This window comes from Protopterus annectens, chromosome 1.part0 (assembly GCF_019279795.1).
Source record: "Protopterus annectens isolate FY-2018-M chromosome 1.part0, PAN1.0, whole genome shotgun sequence".
Lineage (NCBI taxonomy): Eukaryota > Metazoa > Chordata > Ceratodontiformes > Protopteridae > Protopterus > Protopterus annectens.
In genome coordinates, this window is record NC_056725.1 from 11,942,733 (window position 1) to 11,970,224 (window position 27,492).

General features: G+C 40.4%; 1 protein-coding gene across 1 annotated transcript in view; it reads right to left on the reverse strand.

The window, feature by feature from the left end:
• The window catches only part of BICRA (BRD4 interacting chromatin remodeling complex associated protein), a 2,119,634-nt gene that overhangs the window by 319,391 nt on the left and 1,772,751 nt on the right, over positions 1 to 27,492 (reverse strand). The window contains exons 11-12 of the mRNA XM_044070712.1: positions 2,444 to 3,418; positions 1,655 to 2,019 (exon numbers count right to left, since the gene is read on the reverse strand). Coding sequence (XP_043926647.1) covers positions 1,655 to 2,019; positions 2,444 to 3,418 — 1,340 coding nt within the window. The remainder of the gene's footprint in view (positions 1 to 1,654; positions 2,020 to 2,443; positions 3,419 to 27,492) is intronic.

The window sequence follows — 27,492 nt, forward strand, 5'->3', positions numbered from 1 at the left end:
TCTAGGTCAGCTTCTGACAAGGTAGCTGCCGAACTCGCACCTAGACCGGCAGCTGGCAGAACGTCCAATGTTGGAGGTGCAGCAGCAGAAGACCTTGAAACCTTGGCTTTCTTTTTAGGTAGCTCCACCTCGACAGCCAGTTCAGCCTCCATACCTAGGGCCAAACGCTTTAGTCGTTGGTGCTCCATGAAAAATTTAAGGGCTGTTAGATGGCTACGTGGGGTTTTAGGGACAAACGACTGACAAATACTACAAGTCATATGGTCATGGGATTGGCCTAAGTAGAAAAGACAAAACTCATGGGAATGCTTGTGTGGAATTTGCTGACCGCACTTACATTTCCCATTCCTAGATGACACTGGCTATAAAAGAGCAACAGCACCCTAAGCCTAAGAGAAAAAAATACAACAACATTCCCCAATGGGGTACTTACCTGTATCATCTTCAGAAGTGTGGAGCGGAATGAGCAAGCTGATGCTTGACTGCAGCAGAGAAGTTCTGAGGTCTGTGCATGTGGACGTCACATTTATGGCCCTGCGTGTGACATCCCACGCACCCAGCAGCAGCCTGGCTTAAGTTATGGCATAGGAGCCGACATTTGAGTGGCCTGAGGCACAAGATCTCACAAGTGAGAATAGTGCAACATGTGAATAGAAGGACATCCTCTAATGCTGTCTCCAGCATAAGAATGGCCAACAAAAGAATTCATCAGAGTCCACAAATACGAACGAACCAGACCAATAAAAAAACGAAATCCAAGGCAGTCAACCAAGCAGATCAACGTAATATTGTTGATAAAATAGGTTTAATGCTCGAACTCCAAAATGCAGTAAAAACAGGGCTCTACACAAATCTAAACACAATCAATGTTAAGCGCGCTTTCACCTCGTGTAATATAAAGCTTCATCAGAACTGAAAATAAAATCCTTCAGGTGTGTTAAGTACTCTCTTAGTTAATTAAACAATTGTTTCTTAGAAAACCCATCCCTCCCCTTAAATAATGTTTCAATGGATGTGTGTTCAAAATTCATATAACTTCCAATATGTATTCAAAATAATTAATTCAACATTACCATAGTTTATAAATAATTCTTATGTTAACCTAAATAGATAAATCTGTACATAAATATTATAAGGTTAAAATAATAAATAACCCCATAATGAAATACTGTTAAAATAGTAAGCAATGTAAACACTGTGATAATTAAAAAAAAAACTTTACAAAACAATCCTAAATTAGCTTGTAGTTTTAGAACACTGTTAATGCTAATGCAATCATTAAGGCCAGCAGATCTGCCAGCATCAGTCTTTAACTGCCAGAGTAACTCCCCAAATTCAACCCTGGACTCCACGTTACCACCATGGGGATCAGTGACTACCTGTTCCACTACTGAAAACCTAATATTCATGTTTTTGCATACTAAACAGTGCCTATAAAAGGCATTAGATTACTTACATTTAGTAATCTCGTAAAGATGTTCATATATCCTCTTCCGAAGGGTACGTACAGTTTTTCCAATATAAAAAATGTTACAAACTCCACAAATTCCTATGTATATTAACCCTTTCATACCACAATTATAATGTGTAGAGGCTACCATCCTAATACCTCTAGAGGGAATCCATACATCACTCTCTTCAGAAATGTACTCACATTGTCGGCAGGCACCACATTTAAATTATCTCTTCTTGACCTGACAACCTTCCCTGTGTTGTCATTCTTCTCCTCAAACATGTCCTTCAAATTCATACCTCTCCTTCTCACGAAAGAAGGGTATTCTGGAATATGTACCTCTGTGTCCTCGTTCACTTTCAGAATGGGCCAATATTTTTTAATAATTTCCTCTACTTTACATGATGTGGTGGAAAAGGTGCGTGTTAAAGCCACCCCATATTCAGCTCTACCATCACAATGTGTTGTCTCATCCATGGACCCTAGACCTAGAAAGAACTTACTGTCCTTGTACTTCATAACTTCCTCAGCTAAATTGTCTACCATAAGTTTAGGGTAACCTCTTTCTTTATATATAAAAAAAAAAAAAAAAAAAAAGGAACAAAATCTTGACCTCATCTAAAAATACAGAATTGATGCTAGTCATTCTCAATGCCCTTAACATCTGATCTTTTAATATCCTTTTCTTTTGATAGTATGGATGTCCACTCTCAAAATGCAGTTAAGTGTTAGAGAAAGTGGGTTTTCTATATAGCCTAGACTGAAAACAATTGTTTAGTTTATCCTTGTATAATGTAACATCCAAATAATTAATAATAGAGTCATTAATGGTATAGGTAAAAGTCAGAAAATCAATAGAATTCTTCAAATAAAACAAATTCATTGAATTCTCCTATTGAACCTTCCCATAATAAACAAATGTCGCCCAGGTGGTGGGTATAAAAGGTGATATATCTCCGCCAATCTGAGTTAAGGACAAATTAATGTTACCAGTAGTAAAAAACACAATTAGCATATAAGGGGCGCATGCTGCCCCCATAGCAACTCCTTTTCTCCGTTGGTAGAAATCTCCATTAAAATAAACAAAATTATTTTTCAAAACAGTTTCAGTAAATTCCATAATCAAATTAATAGTATTACTGCCTAATCCTGTTTCAGTGCATAAAATTTCTCCAAACCATTCTAGACCTATCTCATGTGGGATACTTGGGAATAAATCCACCACGTCAATAGTGGCTAAGAATGTATCTGCATCATATTTATCTTTAGTTATTCTCCTCAAAAAATCCCAAGAATCTTTTATGTGAGGAACAGAGTTTATAAATTTCTTCAACTGGGAGTCAACACAAATCGCTAAAGGCTCAGTGATACTACCAACTCTTGCTACTATAGGTCTAAATTTTAGTTCATTAATCCCTTTGTGCACTTTAGGGATCCCAAATATAGCAGGGACCCTGGGATTCTCAACATGCAAAAAATTAAATAATTTCTTATTTATACTACCTTGTAGTAAATGATCTGACAAGTAATATTTAATTTTAGAATATGAAATGTTAATTTCATTACAGGAAACGACTGTATAATGTTCCGAATCCTGTAAAATGTTGTGTATATAAGTGTCATACTCTTCGTTATACATCAAGACCACCCCTCCCCCTTTGTCAGGCTTCATCACTCTACAATTTTCGCCCTTTAATAATTTCAACAGAAATGTCTCCTCTTCTGACAAATTGTTAGTGTAATTGTCTTTACTATTCAGTTGTCTCGCTTCTTTTTCAACTAACTCTTCAAAAATTTTTAATGATGAATTAATTGGTGGATTAAACAAACTCTTTCTAGACATTTCACCTTGATTTAGGTGTACACCTTTAAAATAAATCTGTAAATTAAGCTGCCTAATAAATAACTTGCTATCAATTAATGTGTTTACCAATGAACCAGGACTTATAGGAACAAAATGAAATCCTTAAGTAAATAAATTAAAACAAGTCTCATTGACTACTAAATCTGTAAAGTTATAAATACTAAAATTATTCTGTTTGCAAACTCTTGAATCCACGTCATTCCAAATCATATCCTGGTTAACATCCTGTGTACTGTCAAGGGGAAAGGACGAAACATCAATCTATCAATAATTCCGAATTCTCCCCAGGTGTCTGCCCCCCCCCCCTGTAAAACTGGGGATTCTGGTAAGAGTATTTCCTTTGCTTTTTCCTCAGGTTCACTGACAGATCCCTTTCTTTTTAATGTTTCTATTTTATCTAGGTCATCCTCAAGTCCAACTTGAATTAACAAATTTGTTCATGATACAAAAGTTACAGATGTTTAGTCACCTTGTACGATACAATCAGATAATTCTCCAGAATACCATAAATTTATTACATATTTAGGGAACTAAAGATAAAATCTTGTTTAATACAAAAATACTCAATTATGCACTTTGATTACAGCAATCCAATATGTACATTTCACAAATTTTATAGACATTCCAAGAACACTAAAGCTTTATGACCATTCAAGTCATGTCAGTTCCCTTTAGTTCAATCAACACCTTCTTTCACTAGATCATATCTGTCAATCCCAGATTAAACTTGTGGCAGCCCATCCAGCTAAGTTACATTGAAATGAATAATCACACTTCTTAAAATGCAAGGGAAGTTTATTTCAGAGGTCTGGGAGATACTAGGTTTAAACCTATCCCTCCACAATACTTTATCTGTTGGTGAAAATTTAAGTCTCCGATTCAGGCACTGTTGGAGGAGATACTGCAGAGATGAGGGAGATCTAGCCCAACCAGATTTCTAATGGCATAGCAAGTGAGACAAAGAGCTTCCCTCAAAAGACTAATACACTAAATATAGTGCTACAGCTTCTAGCCTTCTCTTGGTAGGTCAGTTGAGTCCTGTGAATATTTTCATTAGGAACCTTTGGGGTTTAACAGTTTGATATGTTTAGTGAGATACATGTCAAAGGAGGCAATAATCACCTAAAACAGACATACACAGTGAGAGACTTTGGTATTACGGCACATGACAAACTCAACTTTGAGGGCAATGCACATTCAATCTCAACATAATTAGAAACTATACCCAATTATATCTAGGAATCTCTGAATAATGATTTAATTGTAGAGGACATTAACACAATGACACAATAAGCATTGTTCAATCTTCTAGATGTATAATGTAACCTTTATTAAACACCTGAAAAGACATCAGAGGTTCTTCACAAAACCGACTAAATAAAAAGTACAGTTTTGTACCTACCATAAATGTAGATGTTTGAGTGCTAATACAGCTGCAGTCATAACAGATGGGTTCTCCTGCCATCAGGCGGGTCCTCGGTCAGTCGAATTCCAAAGTCTAGGTCTGGCGTCGGTTGTCATCGCTTTCTTTCCTGACGTCAGTGCGACAGGGGTATATAAGACACAGCCGACGCCATTTTCTTCAGTCTTTCTTGCCCCAGATGTCAGGTGCCCCCAGAAGGAAGGCAATATATATAAAAAATATATATATATATATATATATATATATATATATATATATATATATATATATATATATATAATATATAATCATGCATTACAATATAATCAATAATCAGTAGTTGCAAGCAAATACACCATAGAAGGATAACCCAATCAAGTTGTAAGATGAGGAGTTAGCCACTAGGTCCGTACCCAGGGGGGAAGGAGGGAGGGAAACCTGGACTGCAGCTGTATTAGCACTCGAACATCTACATTTATGGTAGGTACAAAACTGTACTATGCTCATCGTGCATACAGCTGCAGTCATAACAGATGGGTAGAATCCCAAAGCTACGCACAGGGTGGTAGGCACTAGGTGGAAATGGGAGGAGCCAGAATGCCCTGCAACACAGCAGTAGCAAAGCCTGCTCTAGTTTTGGAGTATAAAGGTAGGTGGTAGTGTTTAGTGAAGGTATGCACAGAACTTCAAGTGGCTGCCTCCAAAATATCTTTGGTAGGGACTCCTCTGAGGAAGGCTGCAGAGGTAGCTGTGGCCCTTGTGGAGTGGAATCTGATGCCTGCAGGTACAGATTTACCATGAAAGGAGTAACAAAACCGTATGCAGTGGCCTATCCATTTCAAAATTGTCTGCTTGGAAATTGGCTTCCCTTGAGCTCCTACAGCATAGGACACAAAGAGTTGTTCTGATTTCCTGAAAGGCTTTGTTCTGTCCAAAAAGTAACATAGCTGTCAATGGATGTCTAAGGAATGTAGCAGCCTTTCCCCTTTGTTTTGAGGATTGGGGCAAAAGGTAGGTAAGTGTATGGCCTGATTTAAAGCTACCCTGGATACTACCTTAGGCATAAATGACGGGTTGGTTCGTAGGGAAACCCTGTCCTGATGGAAGATGAGAAAGGGCTGCACAGCCATGAGGGCTTGTAGTTCCGAAACCCTACGAGCTGAGGTAATGGCCAGAAGGAAAGCTGTTTTCCAGGACAAATATTGCAAATCTGTTGAGGCAGCTGGTTCAAAGGGAGGCAATGTTAATTTTTCTAGAATGTAATTAAGATCCCAGGCTGGTATTGGTTGTTTCCTTGGAGGTCTTATATTCTTAGCCCCTCTGAGGAACTGTCTTAAGAGTGGGTGAGAGAATAAGGGTGGATCAGTGTTGTATTCTGCAGAAATGGCTGAGGCATGAATTTTGATGGAGGAAAATGAAAGTCCACTGTTCAACAGCTCAGCTAGATACTGTAATATCTGAGGCAAATTCAGTTTTATAGGATCCTGGCCTTTTTCCTCATTCCAAGCGCAAAACCGTTTCCATTTTGCAGAGTAAGCCTTTCTAGTAGATGGCCTTCTGGCCTCCAAAATGACATCCTGCACCTCTTTGGAGAGTAGGGTCTGTTGTGGTGTTAAGGAATTTTCCATGCAGCCAGATTGAGTGTTTTCAGCTGACTGTGAAGAGTTTTGTAGCTGTGCTGAGTCAGTAGAAGAGGCATTAGAGGTAGGGTCCAAGGAGGAGTATGTGTTAGGCTCCTCAGGAGTGGGTACCAGTGTTGTCTTAGCCAGTCTGGAGCAATCAGTATCATCTTCGGTCTGTCTGCTCTTGCTTTCAAGAGCACCTTGGGCAGAAGAGGCAAAGGTGGGAAGGCATAAACTGTCCGTGCTGCCCAACTGAAAGAAAGGGCGTCCACTCTCCAGGCCTTTGGATGGAAGGTCCTTGAGCAGAACTTTGTCAATTGATGACTCCTGTGGGTGGCAAAGAGATCTATGTCTGGCCTTCCCCACACTTGGATTATCTTTGTAAAGACTTGAGGATGCAACTTCCATTCGTGTGGGTCTGTCATATTTCTGCTTAGATTGTCTGCCAGCGTGTTTTCCAATCCTGGCAGGTACTGTGCTTGAAGTTCGATTTGCCATTCCAGAGCCAAGTTCCAAAGTGACATGGCTAGCCTGCACAGGGGGTATGAATGTGTTCCTCCTTGTTTGTTTATGTACCACATTACTGTGGTGTTGTCTGTTCTTATCAATAATTGCCCTGGATGCAGGAGGTCCTTGAAAGCTGTAATTGCATTTATCACTGCTAGCATTTCCTTTTGATTGATGTGAAGGTGCTTTTCCTTTTGGGACCATTTGCCCTGAATGCACCTGTCGGTCATGTGTGCCCCCCAGGTGTAGTCTGAGGCATCTGTTGTGATGACTTGATTTGCTTGAGGCTTGCAGAATGGTAGACCTGTGTTTGTTTGGCATGCTTGGGCCCACCATAGAAATTCCTTTTGCAAACATGGTATTATTGGTATTATTGTTTCCAAACTGTGGCTGTGTTGAGACCAAAGGTTTTTTAGGTACCATTGAAGTTTCCTCATATGCAACTTTGCACATGGGATTAGAAGAATGCAAGATGCCATGAAGCCGAGAGCCTGCAGGATTTTCCTTGCAGTTAGCCTGGTACAATTTGCTAGTATTTTGAAGTACTGAGTTAATTGCCCCTGTTTTTCTGGCATAAGGTAGGCCATCTGGGTGTTTGTGTCCAAGCTGGCACCCAGGAAAGTTATTTTCTGAGATGGTGTTAGCCTGGATTTCTCTTTGTTGACTGTGTATCCCAGAGAATTCAATAACCGTGTTACATAAGCCAGATGTTCCAGAAGTATGTGTTTGCTGTCCGCTTGGATCAGGCAATCGTCCAAATAAGGGTAAATTTGTATCCCTTGAAGTCTGCAGTAGGCAATTACTGATGCCAGGCATTTCGTGAATACTCTGGGCACAGTAGATAAGCCAAAGGGCAATGCAGAGAATTGATAGTGGATTGAACCTGCAAGAAATCTGAGGTATCTTCTGCAGCTTTGTCTGATTGGGACATGCAGGTATGCCTCCTTGAGGTCCAATGTTACCAGCCAAGACTCCTTGCCCAGCATGGGAAGAAGCTGCTGTAAGGTGAGCATCTTGAATTTTGGTACGAGTAGAAATGTGTTTAGGATGGATAAGCCAAAAATGGGTCTCCAGTCGGTTCCTTTCCTTGGTACCAGGAATAGTCTGGAATAAAAACCTTGACCTGGTTCGTGAGTAGGTACCTCTTGAATAGCTTTCATTTCCATGAGCTTTGAAATTTGTATTTGAGCCTCTGCCCTTTGATTGTGTGGCAGGTTTGGCATGCCTCTCATTTTTGGAAGAGTGTGAAAATGAAATCTGCAGCCTCTGTTTATAATGTCCAGGATCCATTTGTCTGCTGTGATATGCCATTTTTTTTGTAAATAATGCCAGCTTTCCTCCCAAGGGTGCTGCCAGCTGAGACTTGCTTGGCATGAAAAGGGGAAAGTCATTGGGTTTGTTTCTTGTATTGTTGTGTACTGTCTTCGCCACCTCTTGGTGCTGGAGTCTGCCATTGTCTGCCTCTATATGATCCTTGAGATTGTCCTCTGCCCCTTGTGCGCCTGTATCTACCTCTTTGGGGCTTGTCCGTGGCTGGAAAGGACCAATTTTTTGAAGGCCAAATTCTGCTAAAACGTGGTGGTTGAACCTGTAGAAAAGCTTTGACAGTTTGCATAGATTTAGCTTTTTCTTCCATCTTCCGTAGTATCTCCTCAGCATTAGTACCAAATAATACATCCTTTTGTAAAGGAGCATCTAGTAGTTTAGCTTTAACATGATCAGGCAAGGTTTGTTCCCTAAGCCAGGCATGTCTACGAATGACTGATCCTATAACAGCAGCTCTACTTGAGGCCTCTAGAGCATCATAGCCACATTGTAAGGTGTGTTTACCCACTTGTTCTGCACTATGCATCATATCCTGCAACTCCTTCAAATCTGGTTGTTCAGGTTGAGACATTTTATTCCTTAATTGTGATAACAGAAACTGCTGATATTTAAGCATATGGAACTGACAATTTAAGGCCCTCATGGCTAGGGTGGCCGAGGTATATACCTTTTTTCCCCACCTTTCTAAGGATCTAGACTCTCTTTCGGAAGGTAGTGGATTCTTAGCAGTAGAGGCCTTCATTCCCTTGGGGCCTTGAGAAATGGTTTCAGGGTCAGCATTATGGCTTTTGTAAAGAAATTGGTGAGAGTTAGGAACTTTGTAGTACCTATCAGGCTTGACTGGGGCAGGAGGCAGGGAATCCGGACTAAGGCAAGCCTCCGACTAAACATCATCAAGTATGTCCAAGACAGGAAGTATCGCTAGAGGTCTGTGCTGAGGCAGCAAAAGAAATTCCCTAAGTCTTTTCTTGGAATCAGAAAAGTCTTGGCCTTCCCAATGGAAGTGTTCCCTCAAGGTATGCAAGGTTTCCCCAAAAGAAAAATCCTCTGGGGGAGATACAGAAGGAATGGACTGCTCTGCATCAGAATCTTCAAAAGGGGAGTACGAGTGTTGCTCTACATCAGAATGTTCTGAAATAATGGAGCCCTGGTCAGAAGAGGGGGAATCTTCCTCCACTCCTGGTCTCTTGTCTGTAGGGGGCTGGGAACCCCTGATAAGAGTAATTAAATCCTCAGCCATTTTTAGCATCTGCTTTTTAGGCATGGGGCCTGGAGATGGGCCCTGTGCAACAGGCCTCTTGGGATGCATGGCTGATTTGGACTTAGTAAAGGCCTTTATGGAAAAGGAAGATGAGGGTCTAAAGACACCATGGGTGGAAGTGGACCTGTCCACATTAGGAGGCTCAACACTCACAGTGGCTTCGGTAGCTTAGTCTGGGTATGGGCCGAGGCACCTGCGGTCTCGGTTACAGAAGACACCGCCAGAGAAGTGTCGTCGGTAGTCAGGGGCTGCGTAGGTGCCTCGCTGAGAACTGGACCACGTGTAACCGGTTTTGGCGTGATGTCGGTGGAGACCGCGGACCTCGCGTGTCGGTCTTTGTCCTTGCGTTTTTTGGACAAAACGGTAGTCGGAGTCTCCAACGACATTTTATAATCAAAAGCTTTACCAAAAAAGTGCTGGGCGAACTCAGCCCGACGCTTAATAGTGCGTTTATTGAAAGTAGCGCAAAAGTGACAGCCCGAGACGTCGTGGTCTGGGCCTAAACAAGGTATACAGAGGGAATGGAAATCCTTATGCGGTATTTGCTTCCCACAAGAAATACAATTGTTAACTTTGTCTGACATCGGTCTGAGGCAAGAAAAGTTTCCCCAACGGGGTACTTAGCTTTAAAGAAGACTTCGGTTTCCAAATTTTCGTAATTTCAGGAGCTGGCCGACCGGCACTTGCGAACTGCTTCTGCTTCGGGCACCGCGCGGCAAAAAAGACTGAAGAAAATGGCGTCGGCTGTGTCTTGTATACCCCTGTCGCACTGACGTCAAGAAAGAAAGCGACGACAACCGACGCCGGACCTAGACTTTGGAATTCGGCCGACCGAGGACCCGCCTGACGGCAGGAGAACCCATCTGTTATGACTGCAACTGTATGCACGATGAACATCTTTGTGTTTGTTCTTATTCCCAATACATAGAGCCTGAACCTGAGATTACATCCTATATACCACAGGCTAGCTAGATATGATGCTATTATGGCATATACCAATTTGCAGTATGACTTATTGGGACTAACAGTGGGTATTAGCTTCCCAATAATTCTATTCAAATGTGCAATAATTCATTAATATAGATAGACTTAGGGTATTAAAAAGATCTTATACTGTTACACCAGCAATATTTTGGAATCATTTATCCTTTGTATATTAAACAAGGTTCATAGTTAGTTTATAGTTCATAGATTAGTACTTGGGCTAACTGCCCTTGTGGGCCATTTCAGGCCTAGCCAATTACCTCATGTGAGACTCAAACCCTGCACCTTGTGTCTGCAAGGTAAACACCTTAACCATTATGCCATCCTCCCACCCAGCTCGTATTATGAAATGTTACAAACCCCTGTTAGACAAAAGTTAGATCACTAGCATACATATCATATAGGCCTGGATACAGACTCCTTATTAAGTTTCAACTGAGGTTGAGAGTCTGAAGTAGCAAACATTGCAAACTGTATACCTGTCTTTTTATGTGGATGAAATTTAAATGTAAAATAAAAATCTGGATGACAATACATGTGGATGTCAATTTAATGATGATTCATTCTCACAGAAAAGTAAAAATATCACTCAGAAGTAAAGCCGTAAAGGAAATTCAAAGACCAGAAACCTTAAGCAGCAGTTAGTCAAATGACCGAACAGAATGACCACTGCTGTAAAGACAGATGTGACAAAATCCAATAATATGTCTATACTAAAAAAAGGTCCGTCTGAAAAAGAGTACAAACAATTCCAAATCACACTCCAAAAGTCATTGTTCAAGGCACTTCAAACTGTAAAATACACTACATAATCTACATGAGCTTAAGATGAAATACAGACCAAGTAAGGACCTACACACAGCAGAAACAGAAAGTCTGGTGCTGTTTGTTTTGTGGACATGCAGGAGTTCCATTAGAGTCGGGTGTTGTAAAGCATTGTATGGCAAGTACAGATCTCCCCTCAACAGCTTGTAGGAGACAGAATACAGGCTAAGGCCTTGAGGCAGTCTGTACAGAGCATGTTACTTACACCCTGTGCCTTTTTTAGAGAAGAACCTCTGTGGATATTCCATTTGTTGGATATGCCTTGTTAGGTACATACCAAAGGGGGCATTGTGCTCGATAGGTCTGTTGAAATACCAAATACAGTGGAACAATGACTTCCTTGGACCTAGATACCATACCTTTGTTTATAAGCTGAACAACATAGAATGATTTCCTCACTACTGTGGACACGTGATGGCCAAAGGCTAGATTATCTGCGAGTGTCCCCAAGTCTCTGACTACTAGGTCATCTCTTAGGGGTGTGTTGTTAATATGATAGTTACCAGGGGGTGGACAACCTCCCAAAGGTTATTATTATGCATTTACTGGTATTTAGTTTTAGTCCATGGCACTGACACCAGTTAATTGTCTGGGTCAGCCCCTCCTGGAGAACATCTGTTTCAGTGTCTGATTTAATGGCAGCTCTAAATTTGCAATTATCTGCAGATTTAGTCAGCCAGAGACCATTAACACAGGCCTCGACTTCAGAGAAGTAAATACCAAAAAGGAGCAGTCCCAGGACTGATCCCTGAGGCATTAAACTTGTGACTGGCTTGTTTGTATAAGTGGATTTCCCAGTTCTAAAGTCATGGGTCCTATCTATGAGTCAGCTGGCTATCCACCGGTTGACATAAGGGTTTGTACCTAACCTCTTGCGTTTGTCAACAATGCCAGAGTGGGGTATGGTGTAAAATGCCTTGGCAATGTGAACCATTCTGCCCTCATCTATTGCTTTGGTGACCTTCTAAAATAAGTCTACCAGGTTGACTAGATATAACCTGCCCTTGACAAAACCAAATTGGGTTTGCTACAGTGTCTGAAGGTTTCCCATGTCATTATTAATCATTTCCATGGCTTTGCATATGAGACTAGTGAGATTTATGGGTCTGTAGTTTCCAGGGTTTATAGATGTCCCACCTTAGTGTAGAGGGATAACTGATGCTGCTCTCCATTAATGAGGTGTGAAACCTGTTTGCAGGCTACAGTTAAACAGCAATTCCAGTGTGTCTGATCATGTTTCATGCTATTTAGAAGGCATTCTGGGATATTGTCTGGATCCACTGATGCAGTGCTCTTGGCCTCAGAGAGAGAGCATTAAGGACCTGTTCCCTATTTGTAGCGGGGGAGTTGTACTGGATAACATTTCCTGAAAGAATGTTGAGGGGGAGAGACAGGGTACAGTTGGAGGTGAGTTTGTTAGCCAGTAGGTTTGTTATATCTTCTGGCTCAATAGGTTGCTCCATTAACAAAATTGTGTAATGCCTTTGAGGTTGCGGACATAGCTAAAGAATGTCTTGAGGTTGTCCTTGGCCTGGGAGGCCAATTTTATCTCAAATTTGGCTTTAGCAGACTTAATCTAAGATGGTTGTTAAGTCTGATGAGAGTGTCTTTATCATTCTGGGTGTGGCACCTCCTAATGTTTGCCATGATTTTCTTCCCTCTGTTATACAGCCGAATTATTTTGTGATATCACTAGGATGGCTTGTGGTTTGAGTTAGTTCAGTACATCTTCCTGGTGGGTACAGCTGCCTCGATGCAGCTATGAACACACTTGTATAGAGTTTCTGTAAACATTCCCACATGGGCAGCAGTGTTCTCAGGGTTTATGGGGACTTGAAATTTTGCCAGGTTATCATTTTATAATAGGAAGTTGGCCTTAGAGTAGTTCCTGAATATTCCATGGTTAGCGTAGGTGCTCCAGGTAGGTGTTCCAGGTTTTATTTTTACTTCAAAGGAGACCATTTTGTGGTCTGACCTTACAAGAGAAGTCATAACCCTAGGGGGTGTGCATTGCTTCTCCATATGACTGAGGACCAGATCCAGTATGGTTGCACTGATGGTTGGTTTACTGACAATCTGGTCCAGGAATCTCTGAGCCTCTATGTTTGGTGTTGTACATGACTCCCAGTTAAAAGTGGGGTAATTAAAGTTGCCCATGAATATGGTATTGGGTTGGATGGTATGAGTTTACAATAAATTTAAATACATATTATGGGTTTCCTGGGTCAGAGGGGGACGTATAGCTTTTAAGGAATTGGTATGTGATTTTGTCTATCGTGATTTGAACATGGGAAGTTCAAGTACATTGTCCTGTTTAGCCAGACTTGAGCTATATTTATTTTTGATATAGATCCAGGCACCTCCACATTTAGTCACTGTCTGTGTAGTTGCTGGTCTAAATGTGTGGAAGGCATTACAACCTTGCACTGTCTTGTGTGCTCTCTGCATCTTTAAACCATGCCTCCGTGACTGCACAGACGTCAGCATTCTCTAGGGAAAGGGAGCTTCTAGGGAGTGGAGTTCTTTTAGACTCTTAGCATTGAGCAGAAAAAACTTTAAATTTTTTTGTTTTTGATTTGCTATGTCGGCAGTACTTTCAGTTTGGCATTGCCTAAAAAAGGCACAATGGGGAGGATGGTGTTTTAACCAATATTCAAAAGCCTACAAGGGGAGAGGTGCAGACCACCACAAAGCAGCATGGTCTGTTGAACATCTCATTCCCTGCTGACAAAAACTGTACCCCTTAGAATGCACCAGAAACTAAGCCAATTAAAAGCAATCATCTTTTGTTCATATTGTAGCATCATCCTTGGAGAAGGTAAAATGCTCCTCAGTGCTAGGCTCATACCAGCCTGGGGGACACATTCCAACAGCTCCATGATGTCTTTTTTCATATAGTCTAGGGAGGTCCCTCTCAGGTCATTTACACCCACATGGACTGTGACAGAGTCATACTGGTACTTGTGGTCCAATGGCCTGAATGTGTGCTTAATGTGGTTGATTCTGGCCCCTGATTAGCAACTGACCATGACTTTCTCCTTACTCACCCTGGTGACAGGGACATCAGTATGTCTCACAATGAAGTCTCCAATATCCATGTTGGATTGTGTGGTAGGATATAGTGGCTCCATGAGATGTGGCTGTATGTATTGACGGGGTGACTTTGAAAGAGTGCATTCGGGGCTGCTGAGGGCATTTGTCTAGGAGGTCTTTCAGGTTTAGGAAGGTTACATATATGTGCCTCAGTGTATGTGGATCTATTTGTCTGCTTTGAACTGTGTGAGATGGGTACAAAGTGTGTACTACTAACAACATGAATGACATTAGGAGTGCTTTTATGTGCTAGCTGTGGCTCCAGTGACACTGTTTAAATACAGTTCACACATACCACATCAGTTTGTTTCAGAATTAACTGGTTGTCAGTAAGCATGAGGAAATTTCTACATTGCCTCAGAATTCCCATATCCACCAAGCTGGTAATGAAGATAATGGGAAAGTTCATATCCATGGAAACAAACCCTTTTGAATTGATTAGGTGGTTGGAGTGAGAATATAAAGTACTGTCAGGAGTATCCAGTTTACAACTCTAGGGGCAGTGCTTGTCACCGCAAAATAATCCTCCTGTTTGCAACTAGATACTGGTGAAATTTCAATGGTGCTTTTACTGGAAACAAATCTTAATTCAAGATGTCTGGGTCTATGTAAGACACTGCCAAACACTTAAGGGCTAGACAGGGGTCCAGGGAAGTAAATAGTTTGTGGGAAGAAATAGCCAGGGAATTGTTATGGCTAGGGCCGATAGCCTACTACCAACCTATGAAACTAATAAGTAGATCCTGATAATTTATGGATAGAGTATTTAAGGAGATATTCTTAAGTTAGGTTAGACAGTGCAAATCAAGCAGTACTTACTGAAAAGAAAGACTTAGCTTGTCAAGAATTACGAAAAGAGGGGAGTCACCTGAATGGCTACTGCCTAGCTACAACTAGTGCTGGTCTCACCACAGCTTCATGCTACTGGGATACAATGTTACTTTGCTTCTTCTCTTATCAGAAGCAAAACAGTAACACCAATCTCAAGATGAGAAACGGGCCACAGGCTCTTTGGTGATCAACAGTCTGGTCCCAGATGATGCAAGGGTCTGTAGGTTTGTTGTAGCCTTTTCCTGGTAGATGTCTTGAACAGCAAACAGACCAATCAGGACAGACAGTCATTGCCAATTCAGAAACAATCAATTAATTTACACTGGTTCTTCACTTACCAGGAGTAAAATATATGCACAAATTTGAAGCTGGCACCTATGAAGTATTTATTAGGCTTTCCAGTGAATGACAGTCTCCAGGAAATGTCACTATGCTACTTCTCTCATCAGGAGCAAAACAGAAGCACTAATCCCAAGATGACTACCAAGAGTCTGGACGTGGGCTCTCCAATAATTGGTGGTCTTGGAGTAGATGTTGCTGATTTTAAAGGTACGATGGAAAAATGGGTTAATATCCTAAGAGCTGCAGAGGGCACTAAGCAGTTAGATATGAAAGTGGAGGTAACTTAAGCTTTAGCTATTTAAATGGAGAGCCACTACTTTTAAGAGAGCAAGATAAAGTGGAAATGAGTGGAGACTTAACTGTTCTGGTTCTACGGAATACAGTGGGATGGCCAATAAATTTAAATAGCTGAAGAGGAGTGATTTTACTAAATGATAATCTTCTACTTACTCATAATAGCTAATGAAAGAGGAGGAGAAGAAAGGAGCTATGTGGAGATGTTACCACAGAAGCAGAGCTTCTACAAGAACTAGAGATTCTTTGGGTAAAAGAACTTCATATGTGTACCAATATCAATTCAGAAATGCAATCAATTAAACATGTTAACATTGAAATGACTGCCTGTGTACAAACAATAAGAAAGGAAATTCAGTCAATTTTACATTCAAGGAAAAAAAATGCTTTCAGGGATTAATATTCAAAGCTGACAAAACTGTAGTTTCCAATCAATTATGAAAACAAATGCCTGGGAGGAGACAATCTCTGAGAACAGTGAAATCCAAAGAAAATGAAGAAGTGACACTACATGTTAAGAAACTTGCTTTAATAGTGCACCTCCAAGCATTTCTGCAGTTACCTCGTACTGCGCTTCTAGGTGTCAAATATTCCTGGTTCATATTTGCATTAATTCCAAAACCATGCTACATACAAGGTATCAGAATATTTTACTTTGAAGCATACATGATGGCAAACACAACTGTAATGATATTTGATCTCTGTCAATGAGTATTTGTTAGAGCTGTAAGGTGGATAACTTCATTTTTAAAAGGCTCAAGCCACAACCACTGGGAGTTAAACGTACACACTCAAAAGAGCTGTACTGGATGCAATGAGTTAAAACATCTGCTAAGGTACTCTTCCTTTCTTAGTTTTCCCCAGAGACAGGGTGTCTTCATAATAATCCTTTTATGCCCAAGGGCACAGCAGAGAACTAAAAATGCAAGGAAGAGACAGAGAAATTTAAAATTTTCCTAAAGAGAGGATGGATGGATGGAGATATGAATGTATGCCTCCCTGAAATCCAGAGATAACAGAAAGGCCTGTGGTAGAAGAACAGGAAATAATGTCAGCAGAGATGACATCTGAAAAGAAGGAATTTAGATAAAGGTGTTCAACTTGGAAAGATCAACAAATGGTCTCCATGTGTCTTCCTTTTGTGGGACCAAAAACATCCTGGAATAAAACCTCTTCCCTAGTTGGGCAGGAGGTACAGGTTGAATGGTTCCCTGAGCCAAAACATAATGTAGAACCTCTTGGAAAAGAAAGAGACGTTTCTGGCGAGGCTGAGGAATGCCTGAAAAGGGAGGAAGGACTTCCAAATCATGAAAGATCCCTGACAAATAATGGAGAGAACCCAAGACTCTGATGTGATTTGTAGCCAGTTTGAAAGAGACGGGGGACAAGGGATCCTGACCTAGGCATGACTAGGCAAATTGTCAAACAGAACAAGGCTTGTCCTGGAGAGCAGGCTTCTGGGTGGAAGGAGTCTGAGTAGACTTAGCAGGAGGCACACACCTAGATCCCTTCTTGCCCTTAGGAGGACGCCAAGCTAGCCTATGAACATACTTAGAGGAATAATTTCTCTGAAATTTATGAAAAGGAGGAAAAAAATGCATTTCAGATCCTGCAAGGCTTTGCCCTTGTCCTGGAGACACTTGAAAAGTTCAGCAGCAGATCTAAAAGATAAATGCGTTTCAGATCCTGCAAGGCTTTACCCTTGTCCTGGAGACGCTTGAAAAGTTCAGCAGCAGATCTAAAATATTTTTTATTATCCAAAGGAGCACCCAAAAGTTTGACCTTAATCAACAGGCAAAGCCTGAAGATGAAGCCAAGAAAAACACCTCATAACAAAACCAAAGGGAGCAGCCCTGGAGGAGGCATCAGCTGCATTTGACTAAATGGTGGGCAACTTGAGAAGTACAGCTCAGCAGGGAAAGGGCTGAAGCCTTCCCCTCAGAGTCAGGAAAGTCAGAACCACCTTAGAAACCTGAGAAAGGACAGCCAAAACATACCTAGTCATACAAGTTTGGTAGTTGAGGTTCCTAAAGGATAAAGCAGCAGACATGCAAACTTTCTTGCCCAGCCTTTCCATAGCCTTACTATCCTTATCAAAAGGCAACAGCTTGGTAGAAAGCAATAACTTGGACAGCTTGACACTACAGAACGGTCAGGAGAAGGACATTTACAAAGGAATATGCACTCCTTAGGGCACTTTATAGTACTTATCTGGCCTCTTAGGTGCAGGGGGCTACAAATGCTGCTGAGAAAGTGTCCAAAAGGGTAGCTAGAACAGGAGGAACAGCAAATGGTTTGGGAAACTCCACATGTAGGATTTCATATAACCTTTTCTGAATCTCAGATACTTGACAACAATCCCACTTAAAATCATCCATCGTTCGAGCAATGGGATTTCTAAAGGACAGTTCCTCCAGGGGGAATCTGAAGTTATGGAGTTCTCCTCCTCTGAACCGTAGCCCAAGGGAGAAGAGATATGGGAAGAGTAAGCCAAAGATCCTCTTCAGAGTCCAGGTCCTGATTCCAGGAATCCAATTCCCTAGGACTAAATAAATAAAAATGCTGACAGGCAGAGTTTCACAGGCACAAATCACTCAAGTGATGACAAACCAAAGGTGTATTTAATGATAAAAATCCACAAGAAAAACAAAACATGAGCACTTTTGTTAAACAAGTGTTAACTTCATCAGAAACCATTAAAATGTAAGATAACCATTTATATACATATAAAAAAGCACACTGATTGGGTAAGCAGAGAGAGGTAGCTAGCTAAGCAACACTGAGACAAGAACATTAATTAACCCCTTGATGACTGTGTTACAGTTGAAACTGTTGCATCTTAAATACAACTAAAACTTGCAATTAAAAGATAAATTATTGGTCTCATACTTGTGTCATGAATGGTTATAAATAGAATAAAACTAAAACCAAAGTCATTTTTTAAAATCTCACATTAAGTATTCACATAATGCTAAAATGTTTCCCAAAGCAAAATACATACAAAAGTGCTTGTGCTCAACAAATGTTTTAAGATATTTTGTTCCATTCTAGGGCTTTTAATTTCAATACAGGAGAGATGGACGTCCTGTCATTTATCCCTGGCCATCTGTCTGCCTGTAGTAAGATTTGCCACCTTAACTCCTTTAACTCTAACTGAAGTCCCCAAGGTTTTTTTGTCACTGACGTATACATGGTCTATTGCCATAAATGTGAAGTTGTGGCCAGTGTTGTCTTGAATATGCCCCGCTAATGCATTGTTAATATTTATTCTTTCTTATGGCACAGTTGTGTTCATAAATTCTGGCATTAAATTTCCTGTTTTGCCTACACAAAATGCTAGGCATTGGTCACATGTGGCCATGTTGACCACTGCCTTGGAGTGACAGTTACATTTACCTTTTACATAATGGTCTATACCATTCACTGTAAATTTGCTGCCCGATTTCACCTTGTGGCACCAGTTACAGGACTCACATTTGTACATCCCTACGCAGCCTGTTCTAGTGCAGTTAGAACCTTTCCTAAGAAGGACTTTTAAGTTTGAGCCCCTTCTATACGTAATTATAGGTCTTTCTCCTATTCGTACCCTGATGTCCAAGTCATCCATTAAAATGTCCTAGTCCTTATAAAAAAAAATGGACTTCAAGTGGTATGAGTTGGAGTTGAATGTAAGCACCATGGATCTACAAAAAGTACTTTTTTCCAACTCGGGTCTCCCCTCTTCAGCTTCAGAGGGGCTGTTGTCTAGTGTGTTTTCCCCAACTATGGGCTTAAAATGCCCCACTCTTCTTTTACCTATCACTTCCTGCGTAAGCTCATTAAGCAAGTCTGTTGGGTACTCCCTCCCCAAGAACATAGTTTTTAAGTTGTCACATTCTAAAAGAAAATCTTCTTCTCTGGAGATCATGCAGGTTGCTCGAACTAATTGTCCTTTAACTATTGACCTCTTTTGATGCTTGGGGTGGGAGCTAGTGTAATGCAGGAACGAATCTGAGTATGTCTCTTTCCTATGGATCCTAGTAGCATACTTTTCATTGTGTGTGTCTTTGTATAAGTGGACATCAAGGTAATCCATATGATCCAGGTTAATCACCCAAGTGAACTGCAGGAATGTAGTGGTGGTGGTGTTAAGGTATCTCAAAAACTCTTCCAAATCAACCAGTGACCCATTCCATATTCATATGAATTACCTTGATGTCCACTTATACAAAGGTTCGTAGGAGTGAAAGATTACAAAATACCTCTCGGGGAGCAACAATACTCCCCATGACAATCAAAATTTTTGGCAGGCCTATCCATCAGGGGCCAAACCGAAACAGAGGAATGTGTTCCATAATACCAACAAGAACAACCGCAAAGTCAACAAACGGAAGAGATAATAGTTGCCAATACCAGCAATTTAGGCCCCGCGGTTATTATAAACAAGACTAGTGACTTTAAAGTATATACTTATTCCACAGTAAATATCAGTCCTGAAATTGTGGAATTTCTTGCTAAAGAACATACCTTTGTCCCTACCCATCACCTGAATTTGGTCAAGACCATCTTGGACATTAAGACCTTCACCTGGAAATTGAACTTTAATTTAATGATGGGTGAAGCAACTAGTGATGTTGTGGTTAATAGGTTTTACAATCCCCCCATACACCCTTTACTCCACTTTTTTTGAACACACATGTGAACTAGATATCAGACACATGGTTAAAGATGTTCATAAGAGGAAGTTCAATCATAACACTAGTAAATATGAGTGGGAATATTTTAACTTTATCAAAACTCAGAATATCCGTGTTTGCAAACCAGATAAAGGCGAGGGATTGGTAACAATGGATAATATGGATTATGCAGAACGGATGAAATTGGTTTTAGATAGTGCTGCATACCAATTAAGCTCACGTGACGAGGTTAATAGAGCTTATCAACAGATTAAAAGTCTAATTAACCACCTGTTTATAGATGGTAGGATTAAGTTGAATATTTTTAACTACATGATGTTGTCATACCCTAGGTTCCCATATTTCTTTCGAGTTCCTAAAATCCATAAAAATCTGGTGGACCCCCCCATGAGACCTTTGGGTTAATGGCCATAATTCACCTACCCATGTGCAAAGTTTGTTGATTCAATATTAAAGAAATACTTGGAATCCGAGGATCAAGTGTGTAAGGACTCTTGGCCATTTTTGAGTAAAATCGATAGATTACAATATAGAGAGGATTATAATTTCCTAACGGTGGACGTTAAGGACCTCTATACTTGTATTCCACACATTAGGAACAGAGTGGATAGGTTTTATGCTGAGGAAAAATAAAGCATCAGAGGCAGAAATTTCTTTAGTAAAAGAACTTTTAGATGTCATTTTATTGAATAATTATTTTATGTTTGGCAATGACTTCTATTTGCAAAAAGTGGGGGGGTAGCCACGGGCTCCCCATGTGGAGCTAGTATAGCGAATTTAGTCATGGCTTTTTGGGAGACAGAATTTGTGTTTAAACATGAAGATCTGAAAAACACTTTAGTACTCTACACACGTTACCTAGATGATATTTTTATTTTATTAAAAGGTGACAATAATACAAGTAATAGTTTAGTACATTACTTTAATCAGTCTACCCAATTTTTACAATTTACGTCCACTTTTAATACAGAAGAAATTGCTTACTTAGACATTTATTTTACAAAGAATAGGGCGAATCAATGTTTTGTAGCTAAGATTCACAGAAAGAGCACTTATTCAAATGCCTTTCTGCATTTTTCAAGCTGCCACCCTCATCATCAGAAACGGTCGGTTGTTAAAAGCCAGTTGGTGAGGGCAACACGGATAGTTAGCCAGGACAATGATTTCTCAGATGAATGTCGTCTATTAAAAAAATATGTTCCTAAGTCGTGATTATCCTGAGGAATTATTAGACTCTTTGATTGAAGAGGTTAAATTTAAGAGGACCAATAATGTGTATAGCCCTATGCTTGGTGTGAAGCAAGGGGATATAGTCCAACTTCTTGCTTACGATGAGGTGAACCAAGTGGTTGTAGATAGCCCCCGAGTTAATAACGCAAGGGCTGAAGCGGATTCCCATCTGAGCTTCAATACTGCATTCAGTGTTGATAGTCAATTAGTAGTTAAGGTTATACAGATGAATTGGGAACTGTTTAGAAATAACCCTACGTTGTTCAGGAAGTTGGGTAATAATCTAAAAGTGATATTTAGAAGGGGTAAAAACTTGGAAAACATGTTGGAACAACATCACAGAAGTATCCCCAAAATTACAGGCATGCTTAAGTGCGAATAATGTAATTTTCGCAAATTTATTGATGTTGGTAATTCTTTTCACATCAATAATATACAGTACAAATTGAAACAAAGACTCAATTGTAATTCTAAGTATGTCATATATTTATCCAGGTGCCAGTGTTGCCCTACACTCTACATTGGCAAAACGGAGCGCAGACTCCGTGACCGGGTTTACGAACACCAATATGCCATTACCAAAGGAAAAACAGAAAATGCCCTAGCAAAACATATTTTGTCTAATACGGAATATAAGGTCATAGATCAATTACCCGCTGATATTAGGGGTGGTTCTTTGCCTCTACAATTAGAGGAATTAGAATTGTTCTGGCAAATTTACTTAAATGCTTATAATTTTCCAGGCATAAATGAGACCTGCTCTATAAGCTGTATTTTGAAATTAAAGAGCTTACAAAGATGAGAGGGTCTATCAATTTTTATATTTATTTATATTATGTATGATAAATTTGTATTTCTATGCATCGTTGTTTCATTAGATGGCATTTATTTTCGTACTTCTGCATATGTCATAATAGAGGTTATATAATGTTAATTCCTATTAGGTAACGGTCAGTGTTACGAGGTCTGCAGGAATTCATTGTTAATTATCATTATTGTTTACTGTCACCTTAATATTTATTAAGTAGTATTTTTTTGCATCAGGTTTTAGCAGTATTAGGTTTTTTGAGAGAGGGAGTTTCTGCTTTAAACAGTAATTCATGATTGGATTAGTCAATCACATGATGTCAGGTTTTATCTTGAAATAAGACACTTTGTATCTTGCGTACTTTTATCTGAAGAAGTTTGCGTTGCACAACAAATGAAAAGCGCTTAATAAATAGTTTAACATTTACTCAGCTCTGCCGTTCCTGTTTGGTGTTTTCATCAGATTCAACTCCGACTCATACCACTTGATCTCCATTTTTTATAAGGACTGGGACATTTTAATGGATGACTTGGACATCAGGGTATAAACAGGAGAAAGACCTATAGTCACATACAGAAGGGGCTCAAACTTAAAAGTCCTTCTTAGGAAAGGTTCTAACTACACTAGAACTTAACGTGTAGGGATGTACAAATGTGGAGTCTTGTAACTGGTGCCACAAGGTGAAATTGGGCAGCAAATTTACAGTGAATGGTATAGACCATTATGTAAAAGGTAAATATAACTGTCACTCCAAGGCAGTGGTCTACATGGCCACATGTGACCAATGCCTAGCATTTTATGTAGGTAAAACAGAAAGGAAATTTAACGCCAGAATTTATGTACACAACTATGCCATAAGAAAGAATAATATTAAGAATGCATTAACGAGTGTAGCCTCCCTGATATCACAGATGCACAGGTGAGAGCTGCCCTCTCCAAAGCAAAAAGCACAGCATCAATGGGACCGGACGGTGTCCCGGGCTGCGTCTTACACGAACTCCATGAAGAACTGAACCCTCACATAAAGTCACTGTTCAATCTCAGCCTTACTACAGGATATGAACCCAAGGAATGGCATACAGCAATAGTGGTCCCACTCCACAAAGGTGGTGCCACAACAGACCCCGGAAATTATCGCCCTATAAGCCTGACTAGCCTGGTCTGCAAAGCTATGGAGAGTATCATCATGAAACTCATAAAGACACTGGGAACCTCCAAACACCGGATCCTACCCAATTCGGCTTTAAGGGCAGATCTTGCCTCTTGAACCTGGTCGACTTCTTTGAAACAGTCACCAAGGCCATAGATGAAGGGAAGGTAGTCCACACAGCCTACCTGAACCTCACAAAAACCTTCGACACAATACCCCACTCAGGCATCATAAATAAGCTCACCAGCTTAAATATCAACCCCTATGTCACAAGATGGGTTGCAAACTGGCTGAGGGATAGAACCCACATGGTCAGAATTGCAGGTGCCATGTCAGACTCTAAACCAGTTACAAGTGGCGTCCAACAAGTCTCAGTCCTGGGACCTCTCTTGTTCAGTATATATTTCTCTGAGGTACAGGCTAACATGGGAGGACTATGGCTGACCAAGTTCGCAGATGACTGCAAAATGGGTGCCATAATCGACTCGCCGACTGGCACAAGCATCCTCCAAAACTTAAGGGTCTCACAGAGACGGATAACTGGTGCCAGAGCCATGGCCTAAAGCTAAATGCCAAAAAGTGCATAGTCATCCCCTTTGGGAAAAACAAAGTGCCTACAAATTACCACATAGGTGGTAATCCATTAAGTACGGAAGAAGTAATTAGGGATTTGGGGACCCAAGTAGATAGCAATCTCTCCTTTGACAATCACGTTGCCAAAGTGGTTAGAAAGAGCTTCTATATAGCCCACCTTATCACGAAAGGGTTCACATTTAGATCAAGAGCGGTCATTGTGCCCCTCTACTCATCAGGCCCATAATTGAATACAATGCCCCATTTGGGATGTACCTTACCTGACACCTGCAGCAACTGGAAAGACCCCAAAAGTACCTCACCAAGAGGATCAAGGGGCTCAAACAGATACCCTACACAGTTAGGCTAAAGAAACTCCAGCTCTACTCAGTTGCTTACCGCCTACTCAGAGGCGATCTGTGCCTGACGTATAAAGCCATGTCCAACCCAGAATTAATGGACATGTTCCACCTCAGGAAATCCAAATTCCTTAGAGCTACACGCTCCAGGGACTTAAACCTCAGCACAGAAATAAATAGGACATGCTGGAGGGACAGATTCATATCCCAGAGGCTCCCCTCACTCTGGAACAAAATCCCAATCCTTGTTAGGCAGAGTCCCTCAATGACCCACTTCAAGAGAAATCTTTGACGAGTGGATGGGAGATCGTAGATTTACCCCTGGGATCTCTTCTGTGTCCCTACTAGACAGAGGCACAGTAAACTAACCTCAAAAGGGCTATCTTCTGTGACCTACTATACAGAGGCACAGTCAACTAATCTAAAAGGGTGGCGAAAGCCAAACACACTCTGGCTAGGCTTATAAATGCCCTAGGGCAGATAGCCTAGTATGAACCTATAAACCTATGAGGGTTTGCATATGTATGTCACCTTTATGCCCTACATCTTGCATGGAGAACATATATATGATGTACAATGCCTATAAGAGCTGAAGGCTTTGGTATACTGGCCAGATGTTGGGCTATCCTTGGCAGGTGATCCCTTAGTGAAGAATACTGATACAGTGATATTGAAGGGCATCTACTGATATGGTAGGTTTAGTTACTCAACTGTATTTTGTGATCCATTAGATCACTGTTGCAGTAGCCTATACAGGACAAATATCAAAGCTTAGAAGGCCAGGAGGAAGGGAGATGGACCAGAGTCCTGTAGACCCTGGAGAATAGTTCTAGAAAAAACAGATGTGAACTTAGAAATGGAATCTAGTGTGTGGTTCATGGCAATGGTATATACAGATGACAATGTTGGTGTCTCTGGTTTATTTCTAGAGCCCACCCCTTTCCAAAAAGTCACAGAAGTAGCCAGAGCCCTGTAGGCCTGGACTTTGCCTGGAAGCATTGTATAAAGAGAACAAAAAACAATAGCAAGGACAAGCCTTTTAGAAATAGTCTGTTTTGACAACACATGTCCCTTTTCTTACCTTCAGAGGAAATAATCAGCTGATTGGCAATCCTGAAGGTTTTGTTCTGACAATATAGTATCTGAGTTGCTTACTGACATCCAGAGTGTGTAAAAATCTCACACACATTTTTAGGCTTTTGAAAGAAAATAGGAAGATGAACAGGCTGTCTTAATGTAAACTCTGCCATGTCCTTGAGTTTAGACAACAGTTTTGTTTCTCTCAAAATAACCTCATTTTTGAGAATATGAGACACGGATAATTTACCATAAAACCCTGTAACTCTGACACACTTCTTGCAGAAGTCATAGCAATGAGTTGCACTGTTTTCCAAGATAGCATCAAGTCATCCTAGGGCCAACAAGAAGATACAGCTGAAAGATGATTCTTGACAGAAGAGTAAGAAAGGCCAGAGAACAACTCCTCACACCAGTACTGCAGAACCACAGCAGTTCAAGACATAAAAGGGTCCTAGTTTTGGGTTTGGCACCAAGTACAACAGCTTTTCCATTAACTAATATATATACTTTAGCAGCAGGTTTCTTTACCTCCTTTAATATCTGTTGCATGTCCACAGAAAAAAGGTACCTAAAAGTTATTAAAATTACATTATCCAGGTAGTCAAGTGAAGAAGCTGAAGGTTGGGTGGAAAAAAGTAAGTTCTGTGAAGACGCTTGTGATAATTGCACTTGTTCATTTTCAAAAGAACAAACAGACCCTGCTGCCTGGGCCACAATTATCTTTGGAGAGTCATTCTGTATCTTTAGAGGAACCCTGGTTATCAAAGAAAAGGCTAGAAAAGCATACAGGAACATTCCTGTCCATGGGATTGATAACCATTCGTCTTCCAGGCCTGTGTGCAGAAAGTCCTGGAACAGAATATCATTAACCATTTCTTGTGGGCAAAGGCAGATTTACCAGTCTCGTTCCCACAGATGAACGAATTCCTGGAAGACCCCAGATTCACCATCTCTTGACAGTCTGTCCTGATTCTCCTCAGCTTGTCTGCAACAATGTGCTGTTCTGACAGAATGTAGGTAGGCTGGAGGGACAGGCTGTTTTGAGTTAATATAAACCAAACTACTACAGCTAGGGTCTGTAAAGGGTATTCAACCTGGTTACCTCTGTTTACGCATCACATCACTGAGCAGTTAACTGTGAATACTACCATGGGGTCTGGAGTTAACAGATGTTTTATACATTAGTAAACATTTATTAGGGTTATCATTTCTTTGACTTTTTGTGTTCCTTAAATTGTTAAGAGCAGAGGAAAGATGTACAGGGCCTTGTTTGGATAGTTTTTCAGCTTTTTAAAATATATGAACTTTGCTGAACAGATTGTGTAGCATACACAATGTACAAGGTTTGATCCCCTCCTCTGCTAAAAACTTCATTCAACTTCATAATGGCTATAAAAAAAAAAAAAAAAAAAAATCCTGTTTTACCTTTCTCTTACAAATCAACATCATATACTAACTAACTAACAAGAAATCATATGCTACTGGAATATCAAGTAGTCTAGCTCTAACACCATCACTTTAACACTTAGTATACACCAATGCAAGTTTTCCCAAAACTATCGTTGACACGTAAGCCCGAGAAGAATCATGGGCAGCATCATGCCCACATTTGGTGTGTGAACTCCTACACCATTCACTCTTGCAACTAGGATTCGAACACATAACATCTAACGCTACTGCTAGGAAAAGATTACAAATTTTCCTGGGTGTTCTGAAATGGAACATAGATATAAAATCTTACAACTTAATTAAATGCAAGATGTGCGTGCATTCTTTTTTTTTTTTTAACAGATTTACTTAGAGCGTCTTTAC